Source organism: Sinocyclocheilus anshuiensis, unplaced genomic scaffold (assembly GCF_001515605.1).
Source record: "Sinocyclocheilus anshuiensis isolate Anshui unplaced genomic scaffold, SAMN03320099.WGS_v1.1 scaffold446, whole genome shotgun sequence".
Classification (NCBI taxonomy): domain Eukaryota; kingdom Metazoa; phylum Chordata; class Actinopteri; order Cypriniformes; family Cyprinidae; genus Sinocyclocheilus; species Sinocyclocheilus anshuiensis.
Genome location: NW_015544247.1, coordinates 3,485,425 through 3,504,838, shown reverse-complemented (window position 1 = coordinate 3,504,838; position 19,414 = coordinate 3,485,425). Strand labels below are relative to the sequence as shown.

Sequence of the window (19,414 nt, the reverse complement as noted above, 5' to 3'; positions counted from 1 at the left end):
AGGGTGAAATAAGGACAGGAACATATTTGATATATCTGACATTTCTGGACCATAAAGTTGGACCGAACAGTGCTCACGCACGGATGGATTTTACCTATAGCACCATGTAGAAAATTGATACTATCCTGTGAAAAATCTAGTAGAAACAGAGGTGATTGTCTTCTATGCATAATTAATACTTGCTTGAAGAAGGCATACACTGTAAGAATGAAAAGATACTCTGATCACCACACTGACAGAACCACTTTTTAAAAAAGCATCTATAGGTTTTCCACATCAAGTATCTTTTCATTTTTACAGTGAATTTTTCTAAAATTAAGGCACAGACCATCATTTTGTTTTGTCGGTTAACAAAATATGACAAATGAAGAGAAATCCTTCACAGAGGTCATGAAAACCCTGAGCTCCAAGACAAAGCTTTAGTATAATAAAAGTGTTTGTAACAGACAGACATTTTGCTTAAATAAAAAAGATATTAGCCAAGTTAAGCCAACTAAAGAATGACATCTCAATAAAAATAGGTGTCTGAATTGTCCACGTGGCCAAACCTAATTTCAGACAAAATTCATTCTAATTAAAAAATACAGTCTTTCAAGTCAAGCATATTTAAAGCTCAAGCATATTATTTTTTCTCCACCTGTTTTACATGTCAAAGTGAATTCTTCATTAAAACAAATTACATTAAAGGTGCAACTCAGTCATTTTCCCTCATTGATGTTCTACACAAAGAAATTAATAGCAGTTTAAAACATTTAAAATCATGAAGTCAACCGTTTAATCAGTCACTTAATAAGAACTGATTTATTTTACATGGAGCAAGATCAAGTGTACATTTGTTGAAGTTGCTTACTCACTCGTGGAATAAATTAATCACGTCGAATAAAGCATTTCTACTGTGTTATAATCAGTGTTGGGGAAAGTTACTTTTAAAAGTAATGCATTACAATATTGCGTTACTCCATAAAAAAGTAACTAATTACGTTACTTAGTTACTTTTTATGGAAAGTAATGCATTACGTTACTTTCGCGTTACTTTTTAAATCTGGACAGGGCTTGCTTGTTTTGGATCATCGAAGGTCAGAAGCAAAGACATTGGTTAATAGAATGGGATTAAATACATAAAGGATATTTGTGTTGTTTAACATTTAATTATTGCAGATTTGCGTCATATTCTGAGTTGCATTATTTTTATTCATTTTGAGGAATACTGAATCTGTGTTTTTTTTTGTGAGTGAGATGAATTAATGCATATTTATATTTATTTTAGAACTACAGTAACATCTTCCGATTTCTCTCAACATGGGGACAGGAGAGCTGTCAGTCAATAAATTGGAAAAAATAAAGTAACTTGCGTTACTTATTTGAAAAAGTAACTCAGATATTCTCTTGTAAATTAAAAAGTAATGCGTTACTTTACTAGTTACTTGAAAAAAGTAATCTGATTACGTAACTCGCGTTACTTGTAATGAGTTACCCCCAACACTGGTTATTATCAGTTAATTAGGACATTTTTAATTAGGACATTGCAATGGCAAAAAGCGTCTCAATGTACATACATTTACCCCTAACTAAAAAGGTTGCTTTTTCATCCATGCCACGAGGTGTCAGTATAGGTGTCATCAGTATAAGTACAAAACGACTATCAGCGCAACATAAACAAAAAATGTACTGAGTGCACCTTCAAAAACACAAATGCTTCACTAGTAGTGCCAGTGCCACCAGAAGAGATGTCCCAAAACGTATTTTAAGCATGATAGCTTTTCCCATATTTAAGTCCCTTATTGTATCACAAAAATGTTTAATAGCTACTGTATAATATTTCCTCAACCCTCGTTGCTTCAGAGACTTTAATAGTAGCGGTTGAGGCTGCGCGTGGCCGGCATGTCCGGCTGTCCGTTCATCCAGATCTCCCGGATAATCCGCTCGCGTTCCTCTAATCGCTGCGCGCGCTCCAGCTCCTCCGCGGAGGTGAACACGTTACCGAGCGTCCGTTCAAAGCGCCGGTGGCGGCGTGCCGACAGGTCGGAGTTATTGTCCCAGTCCGAGTCGCTGTCGCTCGTGTCGCTGGTGCTCTCCGCAGTCTTGCCTGTTTTCTTGGGCGCTTGTTGCGTTTTGCAGTCGGTTCGACAGGAGATCTGCACCACTAACGCGATGAGAGTGAGAACCAGTCCCAAACACACTCCACACACAAAATACAGTGCCGCCCGTTCCGGGTGATCTGCAGAAACAGTTCAGAAGGTTAGTAACAGTTTTCATTGGACCACTGTTACGGTCTATGACGGAATACAAAGTAGGCCTGGTTTGTAATCATTTGTTTAAAGCATAATAACTTGAACACACCTCTTCTTTAGTAATCTTTTTGATTTCTACATTAAGAATTTAGCCTAGCTATATGTGTGTACGTATGTATGGAAGCATTCAGGTGGCATATCTATCCTGATAATAAAGGAAGTTGAAATGATTGAAACATTTAAAGGATGAAATTCTAAGTAATAATCTTTTATTATGCATGATTTCTTTCAAATGAGCCATTTTAATACAAAAAGGATCTGTTAATTAACACGTTTGTTCTGTCGGCTATTTAAACACGTTTTGTGTCATTTTGAGTACATAATTGGCATAAATTGTGTAACTATAACACATTAGGGTGTAGAAAGTTGAAGAACACATGGTTGGGTTAAAAGTAACACAAAATGTGTTGTCCTTAACACAGAGGTGTGTTAAGAAACAACACAGGTTGTGTTGTTTTTAACACATCCTTTTTAAGAGTGTAGGCTAATATAATATACTCTATACATTTTATTATTGTTGAAATAGTATAAATATCTGAAAAAAGGGAAGAAAAATCAGTCATGTGGAGCAACCCAAAGTTTTACCAAGAAGCATGTACAGTAAGGCTGCTCAATTCTGGCAAAAATTGATTATTTTACTTAATATTGAGATCGCGATTAAAGTGAAAGTTTCTTTCCCCTCTTCTTCACAGTGGATTTCCTTGTACTTTAAATATAATATATATATTAATGATTAGTAGTTTTCAGTAAAAACTACTGAGAAATCAAAAAATATATATAAAAGGTTTAGATTATATAAAAAAACAAACATCTAAAATGTTACATAAAATAAATTTAACAATTTTTTGCCATGTAAAGCAAGGAGTGCCAATGTAGATATAACCATCATCGTATAACCAAAGTATAAGCATCATCGCTAAAAGGAATGTGGCGCTGTTATCTTATGATTATTCACAAGATTATCTTTTGTTCAACTGTTGGAAGACAAAATTGTAATTGAAGATAAAATTCAATTAATCGCCCAGCTTTAGTACAGAGTATAATTTTGGGGCTGTTAGTGTAGTGTACCAAACCTGTTTTCACCTGCTATGAAGGAGTAAGCAGCCAGTGCATTGCTTACTAAAGACATCTCCTCAGTAGTGGCTTGCCTTTCATTGAGTAACCATTTCATCCACAGATGCTCTCTGGGTCACTTATTGTGTGGTACTGAAAGAAAGTAAAAGAGGGAGAGACCGCAAGTTAAAACCGGTCTGAACCCACCTTCATTTTTTAAAATCCCTATAAAGAGAAGCGCTGAACTGTAGCTTATAATGATGTTGTTTTAAAGAGTGTAATTATATTGGGATTTCTGGCTGTACATTTAGGCTGTACCATAACCTCATGTCAGAGAAAACTATTTTTACAGACAGGCTGGAAATTTCCGAACAGCAGAATAATGCTATATCTTACTGTGCAACCACAGACATTGTAACAACCTAAAGTTTAATTTCTCCTGATCAAACTGTCACACAAGATCAGACAAATAAAAATATTCTGATTCAACATATACATTATTATTCACTGACAAGATGATTGACGATTGCAGTTGAGACAGTAATAATAGAAATTATAACTTTCATAAAGATTTAATTATAGAATGCCATCCTACCCCTGACATTCTGTCATTCTCCCTCCCCCTCGTAAAATCACTTCTAGGCATCAGGGAAAGTTTACCAGTAAATTATTGCCAAATTGCCTGGACATATTGGCTGGTTTTTGTCTTTCATCCCAAGATTTTATAAAACAAAGGAGGTTGGAACACAAACAACAGAGAATCAGTGTAGCAGGATGGTTGGACAGAAAGCTTGAGTTTTTCAGCAATAGTCTGGGCTGAAGGTAGATGGCACTCAGGGCCAGTCATTCACGTGGGTGTAATGGAATGTCTCAGTCTGTCTCACTTAGAGGAAGACAGGCTCCTCTTTTACTGTAAATGAGGAATTAGACTGGTGGCACTTCCAACAAATATAGGTACACATTGGTAATTTTAAAAACATCAAATGTCTTTGTCCTTAAAATTGTGATTTTTGCCCTCTCCGACCTCAGATGGATTGACCTTCTTTACCGTATCTGTATCAAACCATTAGACTACATTCATAAAACAATGTCATCATTCTGACATAATGTGCTGATTACTGATATTTCATTCATTGTAGTGAAAACTATTTTATTAACTCATTTTAATAATTGCAGGAAGAAATTTTCGTTCCATTTTATATATACAGTTGAGGTCAAAGGCTTACATCCCCCTTTCAGAATCTGCAAAATGTTAATTATTTTCCCAAAATAAGAGGGATCATACAAAATGCATGCTATTGTTTATTTAGTACTGACCTGAATAAGATATTTCACATATATGTGATATGTTTACATGTAGTCCACAAGAAAAAAAAAATTGTTGAATTTATAAAAATGACCCCGTTCAAAAGTTTACATCCACTTAATTCCTAATACTGAATGATCCACAGCTGTGTTTGTTTTGTTTAGTGATAGTTGTTCATGAGTCCCTTGTTTGTCCTGAACAGTTAAACTGCCTGCTGTTCTTCAGAAAAAATCCTTCAGGTCCCACAAAGTCTTTGGTTTTCCAGCATTTTTGTGTATTTGAACCCTTTCCAATAATGACTGTATGATTTTGAGATCCATCTTTTCACACTGAGGACAACTGAGGGACTCATATGCAACTATTACAGAAGGTTCAAACACTCACTGATGCTCCAGAAGGAAAAACAATGCATTAAAGGAACACTCCACTATTTTTGAAAATAGGCTCATTTTCCAACTCCCCTAGAGTTAAACAGTTGAGTTTTACCGTTTTCGAATCCATTCAGGTGATCTCCAGGTCTGGCATAGCACTTTTAGGTGTAGCTTAGCATAGATCATTGAGTCTGATTCAATGATCTATGCTAAGCTACAGTTAAAAGTGCTACCGCAGACCTGAAGATCGGCTGAATGGATTCGAAAACAGTAAAACTCAACTGTTTAACTCTAGGGGAGTTGGAAAATGAGCCTATTTTCAAAAATAGTGGAGCGTTCCTTTAAGAGCTGGGGGGTGAAAACTTTTGAACAGAATGGAGATGTGTACATTTTTCTTATTTTGCCTAAATATCATATTTTTTCATGTAGTACTGCCCTTCAGAGGCTACAGAAGATAGTTACATGTTTCCCAGAAGATAAAATAAGTTAAATTTACCCTGATCTTCAAATTAAAAAAGTTTTCACTCCCCGGCAATTTTATTTATTTGATGAAAATAATTTATGTGTAACCTGCCACTGTTTAATTGATCAAAAATTATGAAGTATTTTTACAATTTAAAATAACTTTAAAATATTTATTACAATTAAAATTTTTAATAGCCATTACTTCAGTCTCCAGTGTCACATGAGCCTCTATTTCTTATTATTAGTGTTGAAAACAAATACTTTTGTGGAAACTGTGATATATTCGTAGGATTCTTTGATAAATAGAAAGTTCAAACGAACAGCATTTATTTGAAGAAAGTATAATTTCTTTCAAAACAAAATCTTGAGCCCAGACTATCTTTATTATTAAATTTTTATAACATAAAGTTCTGCTTCTTTTGTTTTGTTTTGTTTGTTTTAGATATGATAATATTAATGTAATGTTGCAAAAATCGCTAACTTTAAAATCAATAGCAAATTAAACAGCTTGTATAAAATTTTGTTTAAATCTCTAAATGTAAGAATTTAAAGCCTTATTTTGTACCATATATGTGGAAAGGGTCTGTTCTTCTGTGCAATCTTACATTACGACGCTCTACATTCACCCTCATTACTATCTTATAATTATGAATCTTTCCCAGGCTCTGCACCATAATTTTATGTTTAAACAATATTTTAAGGTGTAAATACTCAAAACACTGTGAAGCCTCCGTGAGAGGTGCAAAGTGCTACGGTCTGTAATGCTTGTACTCTCTCACAAAAATCACAGCAACATGAATTAATTACTATTATTAATACTCAAGTACTTTATCTACTGATAGTGTTTTAGTTTTGTGACTACAATTTGTGATTAATTTTCCCTGATTAACACTATAAATTTAGTCTCACCTGGAGTGTGTTGATACATTGTGGTCCATCTATGCGATCTCACACTGTAGAGAAAAGAGGACAAAAGAAAGTAAGACAAAATGAGAAAGAAACTTCAGCATCCTCCCTTTGGCTCTTCAGAACTGATGGACAAAGCAAAAGAAAAAAATGAAGGGCTACTGTATGAGTCATAATGATCTATATAACAGAGCAGCCCCCTCAGCTTTACGATAAGACCTTCAGTGGAAAAACTCTCTTTCCCAATCTGTGTTCCTGTGTTTGTGTGTGTCAGAGATCGTACATCACACAGTATCACTATGAGTCCTTTTCCGGTACACACACTCCTCCATTCAACCACAGTGATTAGTCAAGACCAAAACCCTCCCTAACTAGACAGAAAAACAAAAGAAAAAAAACAGTAATGTGTGTTTAAGTTGTATGGCGTTTGCCTAAGCCAGGCCAATTATCAGACTATTTGAAAGCCACAGTGCGTAAAACACAAATTTCTGCTTACTAAATTAGGACATGAACTTGTAAGAATGAATCATATCAGGATGTGATGTGAGAGCAATATATTGAGAGATAACTAGTCAGTGAGCATTCCTTTCTAATTATGCACATGTAAAGTTGAAAAATCATTATCTGTGGCCCTATTTGTACTTCAGGCTATTTTTTTGGTTGGAAAACAGTATATGACTAAACTGTTGTTCTTGTGGTTTATATCCTTTCATGTTTTTGGAAACTGCACTGGACTTTTCCCAGGACAAGTCCTTCTTTCCCACAGAAATCTCATGGGTCGTATCCTGTCTTCATATTAAAATAGATCTAAATTGCTTAACTTCTTCCAATATCAATACGAGGTTAAGAAAGAGCTGTAATTTAATCTTAAAACTTGAAAAGGATGATTACAACAGCTTAATTAACTGAATTCAGTGGTAAAGATTTTTTTAAGTTTACACAGCATAACTATTTTATGAAAATATTTGACTAATTAATGAGAGATAATCAAAAGCAAGGGGGAATTTAGCATTACATCACTTGCTCACCAGTGGATCCTCAGCAGTGAATGAGAGTCTAAACATCTGATGAAAGCATTACAATAATCCACAAGTAATCCACATAGCTCCAGTCCATCAATTAACATCTTGTGAAGTAAAAAGCAGCGTGTTTGTAAGAAACAAAACCATCATTAAAGGATTAGTTAACTTCCAGATTAAAAATGTCCTGAAAATGTACTCGCCGCATGTCATACAAAATGTTCATGTCTTTTTTTCTTCAGTCGAAAAGATATTTTGAGGAAAACATTCCAGGATTTTTCTCCATATAGTGGACTTCAATGGGAGCCAGGGGTTGAAGTTTCAAATTGCCGTTTCAGTGCAGCTGCGAAGGCCTCTACACAATCCCAGCCAAGGAATAAGAGTCTTATCTAGCGAAACGATTGGTCATTTAAAAAAAGTAAAAAATATACATACTTTTTAACCACAAATGCTCGTCTTGCACTAGCTCGACCTGACACATTACGTAATCACACACATGTGACGTAGGTGGAACCAACCCAGTGTTTACAAAGCGAACGTGCAAAGAAAGTCAAACTCATTTACAAAAAAAGGAAAACAATGATGTCGGATCATTTTGAAGTTGGAGGAGAAAATGAGATGGAGTTTTTTGCCCTACCGTACCTTTTTGAACCGGAGTACACAGACGAAGAGCTAACCACACGTGACCTTTGCAGTGTGATTATGTAATGCGTGAAGTCTCACATCGCAGAGCTAATGCAAGACAAGCATTTGTTGTTAAAGTATAAACTTTTTTTTTTTTTAGAAAATGACCCATTGTTTCACTAGATAAGACCATTATTTGTCGGCTGGGATCATGTAGAGCCCTTTGAAGCTGCATTGAAACTGCAGTTTGGATCTTCAACCCGTTGGGTCCCATTGAAGTCCACTATATAGAGAAAAATCCTGGAATGTTTTCCTCACAAACCTTAATTTCTTTTCGACTGAAGAAAAAAAAGACATGAACATCTTGGATGTCCAAATGATCAGGAAAACAGTGTTTGCTTGTGCATATTTCTCTCCTGATTCAGACGAGACAACTTTTTCACTGGAGAAATCAAAATTATGGATCAAGGACTCAAATTTTAGCCGGAAGCCAGAAAGTTAAAACATCTTGATGGATTTTCTTTCTTACAAACATGCAGCTTTTCACTTCACAAGACATTAATTGATGGACTGGACTGGAGTTGTGTGGATTATTGTGATCTTTATATCAGCTGTTTTGATGGCACCCATTCACTGCAGAGGATCCATTGGTGAGCAAGTGATGTAATGCTAAATTTCTCCAAATTAAAACTCATCTACATATTGGATGGCCTGAGTGTGAGTACATTTTTAGCAAATTTAGATTTTTAGGTGAACTATTTCTTTAAATATTATTAAATTGAATTAGGTATGACTGATATCGAGTCTCTACTATTATGTATTCTTTGACCGACAGGCTTGGCTTCAAACAATGCAGTGTAAACATTAGTAAGTCATTGAAAGAAAACTCTGAATCCATTTTTCAGCACATGCCTCATTATCTGTTGTAATGCCTAAATACATTCATCAGAAAATTGTTTTTGTGAAGCTTAGTCACAGGTCCCATAATTTTTTAATTAATTACACCACTATGTTTCCCTAGAATTGTCCATTCAAATACTTTGAGAGAGTTTTCACCATTGTTCTCCGGATGGAACCACCATTATGTACCGCAATCAAGAGAAGAAAGCAGCAGCTCATTTTTGGCAGGGCTTTATTGAAGCCAGCAGGCTGTAGTATTTCAGGGCCTTGACCAACGGAGCCTGGCTTTAATCAGACACCGAGCCAAACCTGAGCTTCAAAGCTGGCATGAGCCAATACTCTTTCATTTGACTTCACAAATAGATGTCAAGCAAACAAGTCACTTTAAAATTATGTTGTTCCTCATTGAACAAGTTGAGCAGCGTGGCTGTTCTCTCGTTTCAACTCTCGCATAGTCACAAATAACAAACTTATTTTACTTTTCCAGGCTCTAATAGTTTTAACAGGAATCCAAGCACCTGTTTCTCAACTATATTTAACTTATATTTATATAACTTATGCTTTTTTGTTGATTTTGATTGCTTCTGTTGTCCTCATTTGTAAGTCGCTTTGGATAAAAAGCGTCTGCTAAATGACTAAATGTAAATGTAAACTATAACATGATATTTAAGTTGAGACAATAATGGGTGCACAACTGCTGTCATTAGTATTCACAGCCAGGGTTAAAATGAGTCAATGTCAACTAGACCTCCCACAAGCATGCCAACCAGCCTGCTGCAAAGCATTGTTGACCAAGCAGGTCACTTTTAGCTGGCCAGGCATTTTCCTGTGCCATCCGTGTCAATTCTTCAAGAACAAACAAACAAACAGGTGGAGTGGTAAACAGGTGCAGTTTGCAAGTGTGTTTTGAGTTATTAAAGGAATAGTTCACCCAAAAAATGAAAATTCTGGTATCATTTACTCACCTTCAATGCAAACCTGTATGACTTTTATACTTCTGTGGGAAAATATATTTTGAAGAATGTTTCTCCTTTTTTTCCCATTCAGTAAAAGTCAGTAACAACTTTAGACCCCACTGACTTTAATTAATATTTTTTTTATACTATACTAAACTTTACTATAAGAATCGGTTAAAAGTCCTGCTTTTCCACATGCTAAATGTTGACTGCTAAAAAAAGAGTTTCCTACAAACTTTTCTTTCAGCATGAAAATAAACAGAAACAGACCACATCTTGTGGAAAAAACATTACATAAACTTTTTCATCAGAGGATTAGGATACAAACTGCGTACAAGTGCAAGACCATTTAAATCCCTAAATATCAGAGGGAGCCTCTTATTGTCCTTATGAAGTGGCCTTATAAAAATATGTCCTCTCGCTGGGGTCTGTTTATCATGAACTTATGAGATCCAGCGGAGAAATGAAAGAGCAGAGGGAGTTACCGAGACTTCATCATTGTTTTCATAGGAGAGAGAGATTAAACTAGTCCTCACAAAAAAAGATTCATTAGGGAGTTTCAGATATCTATTTTTAGAGGAAATGTTTAAAAATAGAGGACAACATACAGTTTTCCAACAGCTGTTTCTGATCAGAAGGAATGACAAAATGGAGCTCTGCTTACAATATTCAGAGAAAGAAAGATATAAGATGTATGACAATGCATACATACATGAGTATAAGACAAAGAGAGTGTAAAACAAAGGAATCCCTCCACTAGTCTTGTCTTTGCTATATAATCAAACCCCTCAAATATATACAGAGTAAAATGAGTGAGTGTGAGCATTCCATCAGACATGAAGCAAACTGAATTCCCACCACTAATGACTGTTTTTTTAGTATCGTTCAATTTTTATCCTATCCAGAGGTTGTAACCACAAACCACTCAATCTCCTCACACCTCATAAAGGAAGATTACGAGAGAGGGCACATATGAATGCTCAAAATGTCTATGTCTGATCACATAATCCCACACACACATTTGACTCTGCCTAATAATTCACTTCACCTAATCCACTATGAGCCTGCATGGTTTATAGACTAAACTGAAGTGCACATTTACAGAGACACTGTCATTTAAAAAGAACAGGAAGCAACGCTTTTAACATTTTTCAGTAACTAAGCTCTAGTCTTTATCTTCTACACAAAGGATAAACAGAAGTTGTTTTCTATTATGATTTTTATTTGATGTATTCAGTTTTTAACGGGAAAAGGATTGACTTTCAATCTCTTATTGAACATATACTGTTAAACATTAATATTCAAATAACAATTTCATGTTTCATATTAAATCATATTTCATATTAAATCTTCTATATTGTTCACTTTATACATATACAAATTGATAAGCTCCATGATTTACTAATTTAGTTACTAAAAATTATAAATAATAACTTTTAAGTTTTAAATAGTATTTTTTTTAATTAAAATTATGAAATAATATAAATAAATACATTTCCTGTGATATTTTAAGATTTATTGGATAGACATTGTCATTCTAAAGAGCACTTAGTATTAGTATTAGTATTTTGGTTCGTTTTACTTAAAGAAAGACTATACATTTTATATATAGAAGCATTTGTCAACTTTCAGAGGTGCACTTGCATATCCAAAGCAAAAATACTCACGTAACAAAAGTCCAATTTCAATTTTATAGGGTCTTTTAGAGATATGATCTTGAAAAACTTAGCTGAAAAATACCAGAACTTAAAACAGAATTAAATCTGTATTACTGAGCATTTCATGTTAGGACCTGAGATCCTAAATACAGCCATGATTTATTTCACTCTCATTTGCCTGCGCCACACCGCTTCACCCTCATTATAATCACAAAACATGACTTTGGGTAGATTCATTTGCCAGCCTTAATGCTACACTTCCTCTCTGCCTTGTTTTTTTTTCTTTTCTTTTTTTTCTCCCTTGCTTTTTTTCTTCTCTAATATTAGGTTTCAGAATGCAGGGCCAGTCTCAGCTCTCTCCAGCTCAGCCTCTGTTAGCTCAGTGAAGCAGAACAGTGGAACTGGAGGACCTAAATGTACTTAACCCCACACAGATGGGAAACTACAGCTTTTCCATACCTCAGCTGCCTAGAAAAGAAGAGAGACGGACAGAACGCTATATTATTTGATGTCACTTTAGACGTTTTCTTTTCAGAACTGTTTTTATAATGCCACATTTAACTATTTGTTGTCATGATGAGAGATTTAGTTAGATGGAAAACAGAGGTCTGTTGAAGGATGTTGCCCTTTTGTACTGATTTAGCATCAGTTTCTTTGACCCATAACCACTATGAGAGAAAAGTGGGTGCTTAGGAGAGCCGTGTTTAACATGCTGCTGGTTTTTGCTGTTACAGCAAGAAAACATGATGAGTTCATTTAGGGCTGGCTTCCTGGAAACAGAACGAAGATTTTGACTAAAGAGACTTTTTTAGTAGAATCACCTCTTTTTTTTTTTGAGCACTTTAGTGGAGAACTATGTTCAAACCGGTCCCAAGGGATGTCCGTGTGTGTTCTGTGTTTTTACGGCTCTGTGTACCTTGGCTCTAAGTGACTGGCACAGCATTCCCAGTTGAATCCTATCTTCAAGTGAACGTTTCTTTAAGTTTGGGGTTATGGGTAATTATTCTTGAAATGCACAACCTCCATATGGGCATAAAATAAGTACAGCAGTAGTTCAAGCAGAAACATATGACCAGAGGCTATTGAGCCATGTAAAAAAAAAAATAAAAATAAATAAATCTTTTAAACCAGTAATGGTGAAGCTTACATTTCAAATAATAATAATACTCACACTAAAGTACAGAGCCCCACACATGATGTGGGGGACAAAAGTATTGTTGCCACAATAACAAAAGTATTGTTAATTTTCTCATTTTAGTTAATCATAACCATGGATTAAGAATTTGTTATCTCGTTTTCTTTGCCACGTTGTACTAATCAGTTACTATTGTATTAAAGGGGTCATATGATTATTATCAAAGAACATTATTTTGTGTATTTGGTGTAATGAAATGTGTTTATGCGGTTTAATATGCACCAAGAGCTTGTAACACTTCAAAGAGAAAGGAAAAATTTAAATCGCATCATATGACCCCTTTAAATCGTGGCCACATTGTACTAGTTTGTTCCCTCATTTTAGTAAATCGTGGCCAGGTTATACTAATTAGTTTCCATCGTTTTAGTAAATTGTGGCCAAGTTGTACTGATTCACTCCCTTGTTTTATTAAATCGTGGCCTTGTTACTAATTAGTTACCATCATTTTATTAAATCGTGGCCACATTGTATTCATTAGTTTCTTCGTTTTAGTAAATCATGACAACATTATACCAACTAATTTCCATCGTTTTATTAAAACGTGGCCACATTGTGCAATTAATTATGCATTGTGCATAATTCATCTTACAATTTATTAATTCGTTCCCTCACTTTAAATCATATTGTCCCAAGTCGTTCCCTTGTTTTAGTAAATCATTGCTAAATTGTACTAATTTGTTCCCTCGTTTTAATGAAATCAAAATGAGGGAGCAAATTAGTACAACGTGGCTACATTTACTAAAAAGATCTAGAGAACCAATTAATAAATTGTCTGATGAATTCTTCATCTGTGGCCATGATTTAACTAAAGGTAGGGAGTGAATTAATAATACGAGGGAATAAATTCTAAATTTATTTTTTAAATATTTAAATATTAAATTTATTATCTAAATTTGTGGCCACAATAAATATATTTTTGTCTGCATGTCATGTGCAGGGCTCTATACTAAAGTAATAATGTATACCTTGTAAGCTTCATACCATTCCACTGTCCTTCACAAAAGTCCTGTCTCTGAGAACACAGACCTAGCTTTACCACGTAAGTAAGCTGGAGGCCAGATTATGTTCTTATTGACAGATCACATGAACATTGAAGCGCATGCACACACATTTAGAGCAGACCCCACAGGATAAACAAACAAACATTCAGCCAGTCCTCTTACCATCGTAGCGCACATGGTACACAGTATCGTCTTTGATCAGGTACCTGAGAGGCCTATTTGACGATTATGAAGGACACTTGATCATTTATTTCATTTGCAATTTTATTTCCATCTTAGAAAAATCATATACTCTGCATTTGTGTTAGTTGCCTCCCAAAAAATATTGGTTAATCTTCAAGAGAACCCCAACAAATTAAAACAACTGGCTGAAGTCACTTGCTACACTGCGTGTAAAATAATCTTCAGTTCTGAAAGAAAAGGAAGCCATTGTGGTTAGTAGCGAACAGCTGAACTGTTGCCTGCACAGTTGATCTGCTAGAGGCGACGTACACCTGGCTCAGAATTAAACAATTAGCTTCTTCATAATTATAGGTCAAAGAGTCAGCTCTGTTAACATCAGACATTAACCAATCTGTTTCACTAGGAAAGAAACTGTCTGTGTGGACAGATGCTAAGTATTACCATATTTATGCAAGATCAAGCTTGAACAGAAACTATGATCAGTTTCTAATGCAGATTAGACTTCCTGACTGCCACAGGACTGTTAAAAGCATTTGGGGTCTTATTATGCTGAACTTGTTCACCACACAAGCTCATGAAAGACTTATTAAGGGTTAGTGTCTATAAAATTAAAATTCTTTTATTATTTACTCACATCACATCTTCCAAACCCATATGAATTTCTTTCACAGAACACATAATTAAGTGAAGTTTTGAACTATTTTAACTACTATAATTAATGAGGTCTGAAGCTATGAAATGCCTTCAGAATTGTAATGTGGCGTGCTGACTTCACACAAGCTGCATGTCCTGTCAAAAGCAAATAAAACCCATTATGATCAACAAAGCTGTCTGTCTACACTAGATGTGTCACTTCGCAGTGCATCAAGTTGTCAACAGTAAAGAGTTGTATTTTTCTGTTTCTGAGGTGCTCGTTGCATGTGTGCTGATTTCAACAACACATTTGAACATTCGCTTTGATGCATAGTGTAGTTGTTTTGTGGTGTAGTAGACATGTTGCACCTCCAACCAGTACATTCTTCAAATCTAGAGATACTTTTTTTAAGAAGTTTAGTTTGTCTTACGCATATTTAGTCGATGTTTACATAAAACAATGGAAGGTTGTGCAGTGGAATGCAAAAACACATTCTGTGCATGTGAATGGTTTTTTATTGTCATAGAGTAAAGGTCTTTGCACACTGAGTCCGAAATTTTTCATATTCGTCATCTTTTCCTATCAAAATGCTTGCTACAGATACGAAAATGCAGAAAATCGAACCTGATACGATTTTTTTTTTTTTTTTTTTATTATGACGTACGAACGTTTCAGAGGCAGTGTGTAAACGTGCACAACGTGTGGTCATATTTATTTTTTAACGTGCAAAAATTCTGATGAGAATTTCAGACTCAATGTGCAAAGACCTTAAGACTTTTGAAACATTTGAAAATGATAAGCAATGCATTGAATTTTTGAGGCAGGCTTGTTTTAAAATGACGTAAACCTTAAAATAGATAACACAAAGGCCCATTGTTTTTAGTTTGCTTCTTGCGTTTTTCGTTTTAACCATAGCCACTTGTTCTTGTTTTCTTTTTAATTGCTTAACTGCAGCCCATTGGCAGAGCTGCTGTATGCTGAATCATGAAGGCATGCGATAGGCCGGCCATAGTGCGGCATAAAACACATATCTCATACAAAACATAGGCAAATCCTTGAGTTTAATCGCATAGGAGCTCATAAAATACCACATGCTCGCTGCCAGAGTCTTGTGTATTATTGAGCCTGATTCATACTGACAGAAGGCTTTTTCCACTTTGTTGAATTCCATTATAATGGTGCATAGTGACTTCAACCAGCCAAACCAACAGGGAAAAGATTAAATTAAGTTTGGAGGACAGCTAAAACATGGAAAAAAAAAAGCATGAAACGGAGCATAATAAACAGACAACAAGAAATATCTAAAAACATGCTGGTGATAAAATGTTATTCATTGTGACACAAACTACTTTTCAAATACTTTTATAGGAATTATACAGTGCTTTTTATCTTTTATGGATCTGGACGGGCCCTATATTTACTGTATTTTTTCAATGAACAGAAAAGAGCAGCAAGAACATTCTACTAAATATCTCCATTTGTGTTTCTACAGGAGAACGAAAGTCATACAGGTCTGGAACAACATGACCATTCAGTTTTAAGTCACTGGTCACTACACTTACTTCAACTCAGACCTGTTTGAATCCTGTGTGTCCAGCCTGTTTCACTGAACAATGCCGCCCAGTGTGTGTTCAGGGCCACTGGCCCCACGGTTACTGCTCTAGGAGCGGGACAGGAGCTGACACAAATCAGCTGTCTGAGACCACTAGAGTGGCAGGAAGTCCTGCCAACATCTGGTCCTTCTATTGGAGACCCTTGAGAACCAGAGCAGGCGACAGCAGGCAGACTCTAAAGGTGAGTGAAATTATTGTTTCTAGTCATGAGGTCCGTGGCCACAAGGACATCACATTCTAACAATTGGCTAGGTAGCTATTAGCTAATAGTTCAATTATGGTTTAGACATTGAGGTCTTTGTGTTTTTGAGGATAGAGGTATAGAATAGGAGGAATGACTTCCTCTCCATTGACTCCGGTGACCAGCACAGAGAATCTTCTGTTAGCTCAAATTATTATGCTAAACATCCTAATTGAGGTATCTGGGCCTGCAGTTGTGTGTGTTTACATGTTTACACGCAATTTCTGTCTAAATACTAATTAAGAGTATCAACATTTTGCAATTAGATTCAGTATGTTAATTTAGTAGCTGAAAATTAAATTACTTTTACTACAGCAGTTTAATTTCTGTTATGGATTTGGATTATGGATCCTATTATGGATTTTTGAAAATTACCTTTCATGCAGTGTGTAACACAGCTCTAAGTGAATGAAAACATCCTGCAAAGTTTTAAATCTGAAAGTGCACCGTGTAAAGTTATTGTCTCTCAAAAGAAAGAGTCGACTCTGAATCATTGAAACGAGTCATTTTTAAAACGAATCCCAAGCCGTTTTATTTTGACGTCAACATGAAACATTAGCATATTGCCCGCCCACTTGTTGGTCTTTTCGCATTGGGCTGAATGAAAAAGAATGTTTCCCTGGTAACAGCTGTACACAAAGCAGCACTGAGCTCACAAACGCTGCTTTATCAGGCATTACAGGCATGATGAAATGAAAATGAGACCAATCGGACCAATCACTGCAGATTAGCGTCATGCAAAGGAGGGGTTTGGAAAAATGAATAGTTGAGCGAATCGTTTGGGAGTCATTGAGCAAGTAAGGTAAAAATAAATGCATATTATAAGACAATGAAAGAGTTTTTTGACCTTGCATGCATCTCAACCTGTTGTTGGGGACTCCCAAAACCAAAATATGAAGTTTCATTACCCATAATAGGGACACTTTAACATTTCACGGTGTAGAAATTAGTACTGGCTAATGTACTATGAACACTCATGAATTAACAATCAACAATATTATGTTTGTACATTAGCCTAGATTAATAAGTGATGCTGTTTATTGTTAATGCGTGATACATTATGTGTTAACTAATGGTACTGAGCTGAACCTTATTGTAAAGTGTTAATCAAAAATCCACAAAAAATACCCAAAACTTGCTTTAATTGTTTAGGTAATTCTACAAAGTGTCTACAAACAGCCATAATCAACATTTAGGTTTTGTTTCAGTCTCAGTGGGTGTCTGGTTGTGCTCGAGGGACAATGTTGACCCTGTTCGGCCCTCCTGAGCAGAGAAAGACATCAATCTAATGTGAAGTGTTAAAGGAAATCCTGCAAGCGTGCTGTTGTTCAAACAGAGTCCAGAACCCCTGAGAGTCATTGAACAGCTTTTATTTAACACAGAGAGCAAAGGTGTTCCCTTTCAACTTCAACATGGCGCTCACTCACAAACCCCCCACCTGAGTCTGATGAACTGACTTTCAGTCTAATATACACCTGTGAATATAGATAATCTGGCACTTTGCAATTGAGATGACTATTTTATCCCCAAAAAAAAAAAAAACATCTGCAGTTAGGACATTGGTGTGTTGTGCAATTACATCTTCCATAAATCATCTTCCTAGTGAGCTCTCAGCCACATTATGGCAAATATTAATACGGTAGATTACTAGATTTATATCATATCTGTATATATGGCAAGAGGCAGGAGAAATGCAATCAAATGCATTGAATTGTGTTGAGGAGAACCTCACTTTTTTATATTCATATATATTAATATTACAGTTGTAGTCAATACACAATTGACATTCCACTTGTGAAAACTGGGTTATTAAAAACTTTAAAGCAACTGGGCAGTAAAGGACCTATGAAGCAGCTTTTAATATAAAATAAAATATAATATAATATAATATAATATAATATTTGTATTAAAATTATATATTATATAATATAATATTATATATAAAAATATATAATAATATATATTTATTTAATAAGTGTAACTCATTTCATTTAGTTTAATGAGTAACTGTAAATGCACAATCATAATGACAACATGATCATAATTCAGTTGCACTCAAACTCACCCAATGTATTCTGTCCTTTTTCTTGTCCATGCACACACATCTGAGCTGAAGCCGTAAAACACTGTTTTACTTGAGTATTCCACTGTTTATAAGTGAGCTTTCTGTGTAAGTGAGATTGCATTCAAGTAGGAAAAAAAAACTCAAAGAAGGAAGGAAGAAAAAGGAAAGGTAAATTCTCCTAGAGAGTCTGTTTGCCTATTCAAAACAGTTCAAAAAAGTCACTGGAGGTAAAAGGTGATAATAACGCCATATGCGGATGCATACTGGAGCTGTGCTTCTCTTTATAACCCATGTCAGGAGGACGCTGTGCCCTGGAAGCTGGAATGTGACACGGAGAAGGCAGGAGGCAGAAATATTCACCACATTGACAGACACAGACGAGTCAGAATGGAACTCTGGAGAGAGGGAGGGAGGGAGGGAGTCTGGAAAAGAAGCAGAAGGAGGGGGATGGTTAGACGACTAGTAGAGAACACGACATGACATGGGAATTTCATTCAGCCTGGACTTGGAATTTGCCTGTTAACTTTTGCTGGGAATTCTGCCCTGAGGCTCTCTGGAAAAAAAGCATTTTTCTACACATGTATGTGTGTGCATGTGTACAGGAGTGAAATTCAAAGAAAATTCATGCTCATTAAAATGCATGACCATCAAACAGCCATGAAAAACACAGAGTGGCCACAGAATATATTAGACATAAGCCACAGTTAATAATGTATGAATTTCTTTGCAATGTATCAAAATATGATATCAAGTGGCTTTTATTTGAAAGAAGAATAGCACAAGTGCACTTTTAAAGAGAGTTTGCTAGGTTTTAATAAAAAAACAATAGATATACTGTTGAAAATTATAAGTATTCTGACACTTTCTAGTTATGAAATGTTAGTGGATCATGTTCATAGTTAATGTGACAAACTACATCTGTGGTTGCCTGTA

General features: G+C 35.4%; 1 protein-coding gene across 1 annotated transcript; it reads right to left on the bottom strand.

Moving 5' to 3' along the window:
- Positions 1–1,516: 1,516 nt before the first annotated feature.
- Positions 1,517–18,873, bottom strand: LOC107697691 (protein eva-1 homolog A-like). Its single transcript, XM_016498485.1, has 4 exons — positions 18,482–18,873; positions 6,396–6,439; positions 3,375–3,497; positions 1,517–2,218 (listed from the first exon to the last, which is right to left on the bottom strand). The coding sequence occupies exons 3-4, from the start codon at positions 3,460–3,462 to the stop codon at positions 1,848–1,850; spliced, it is 459 nt and encodes a 152-aa protein (XP_016353971.1). The 5' UTR covers positions 3,463–3,497; positions 6,396–6,439; positions 18,482–18,873; the 3' UTR covers positions 1,517–1,847.
- Between the last annotated feature and the right edge of the window lie 541 nt (positions 18,874–19,414).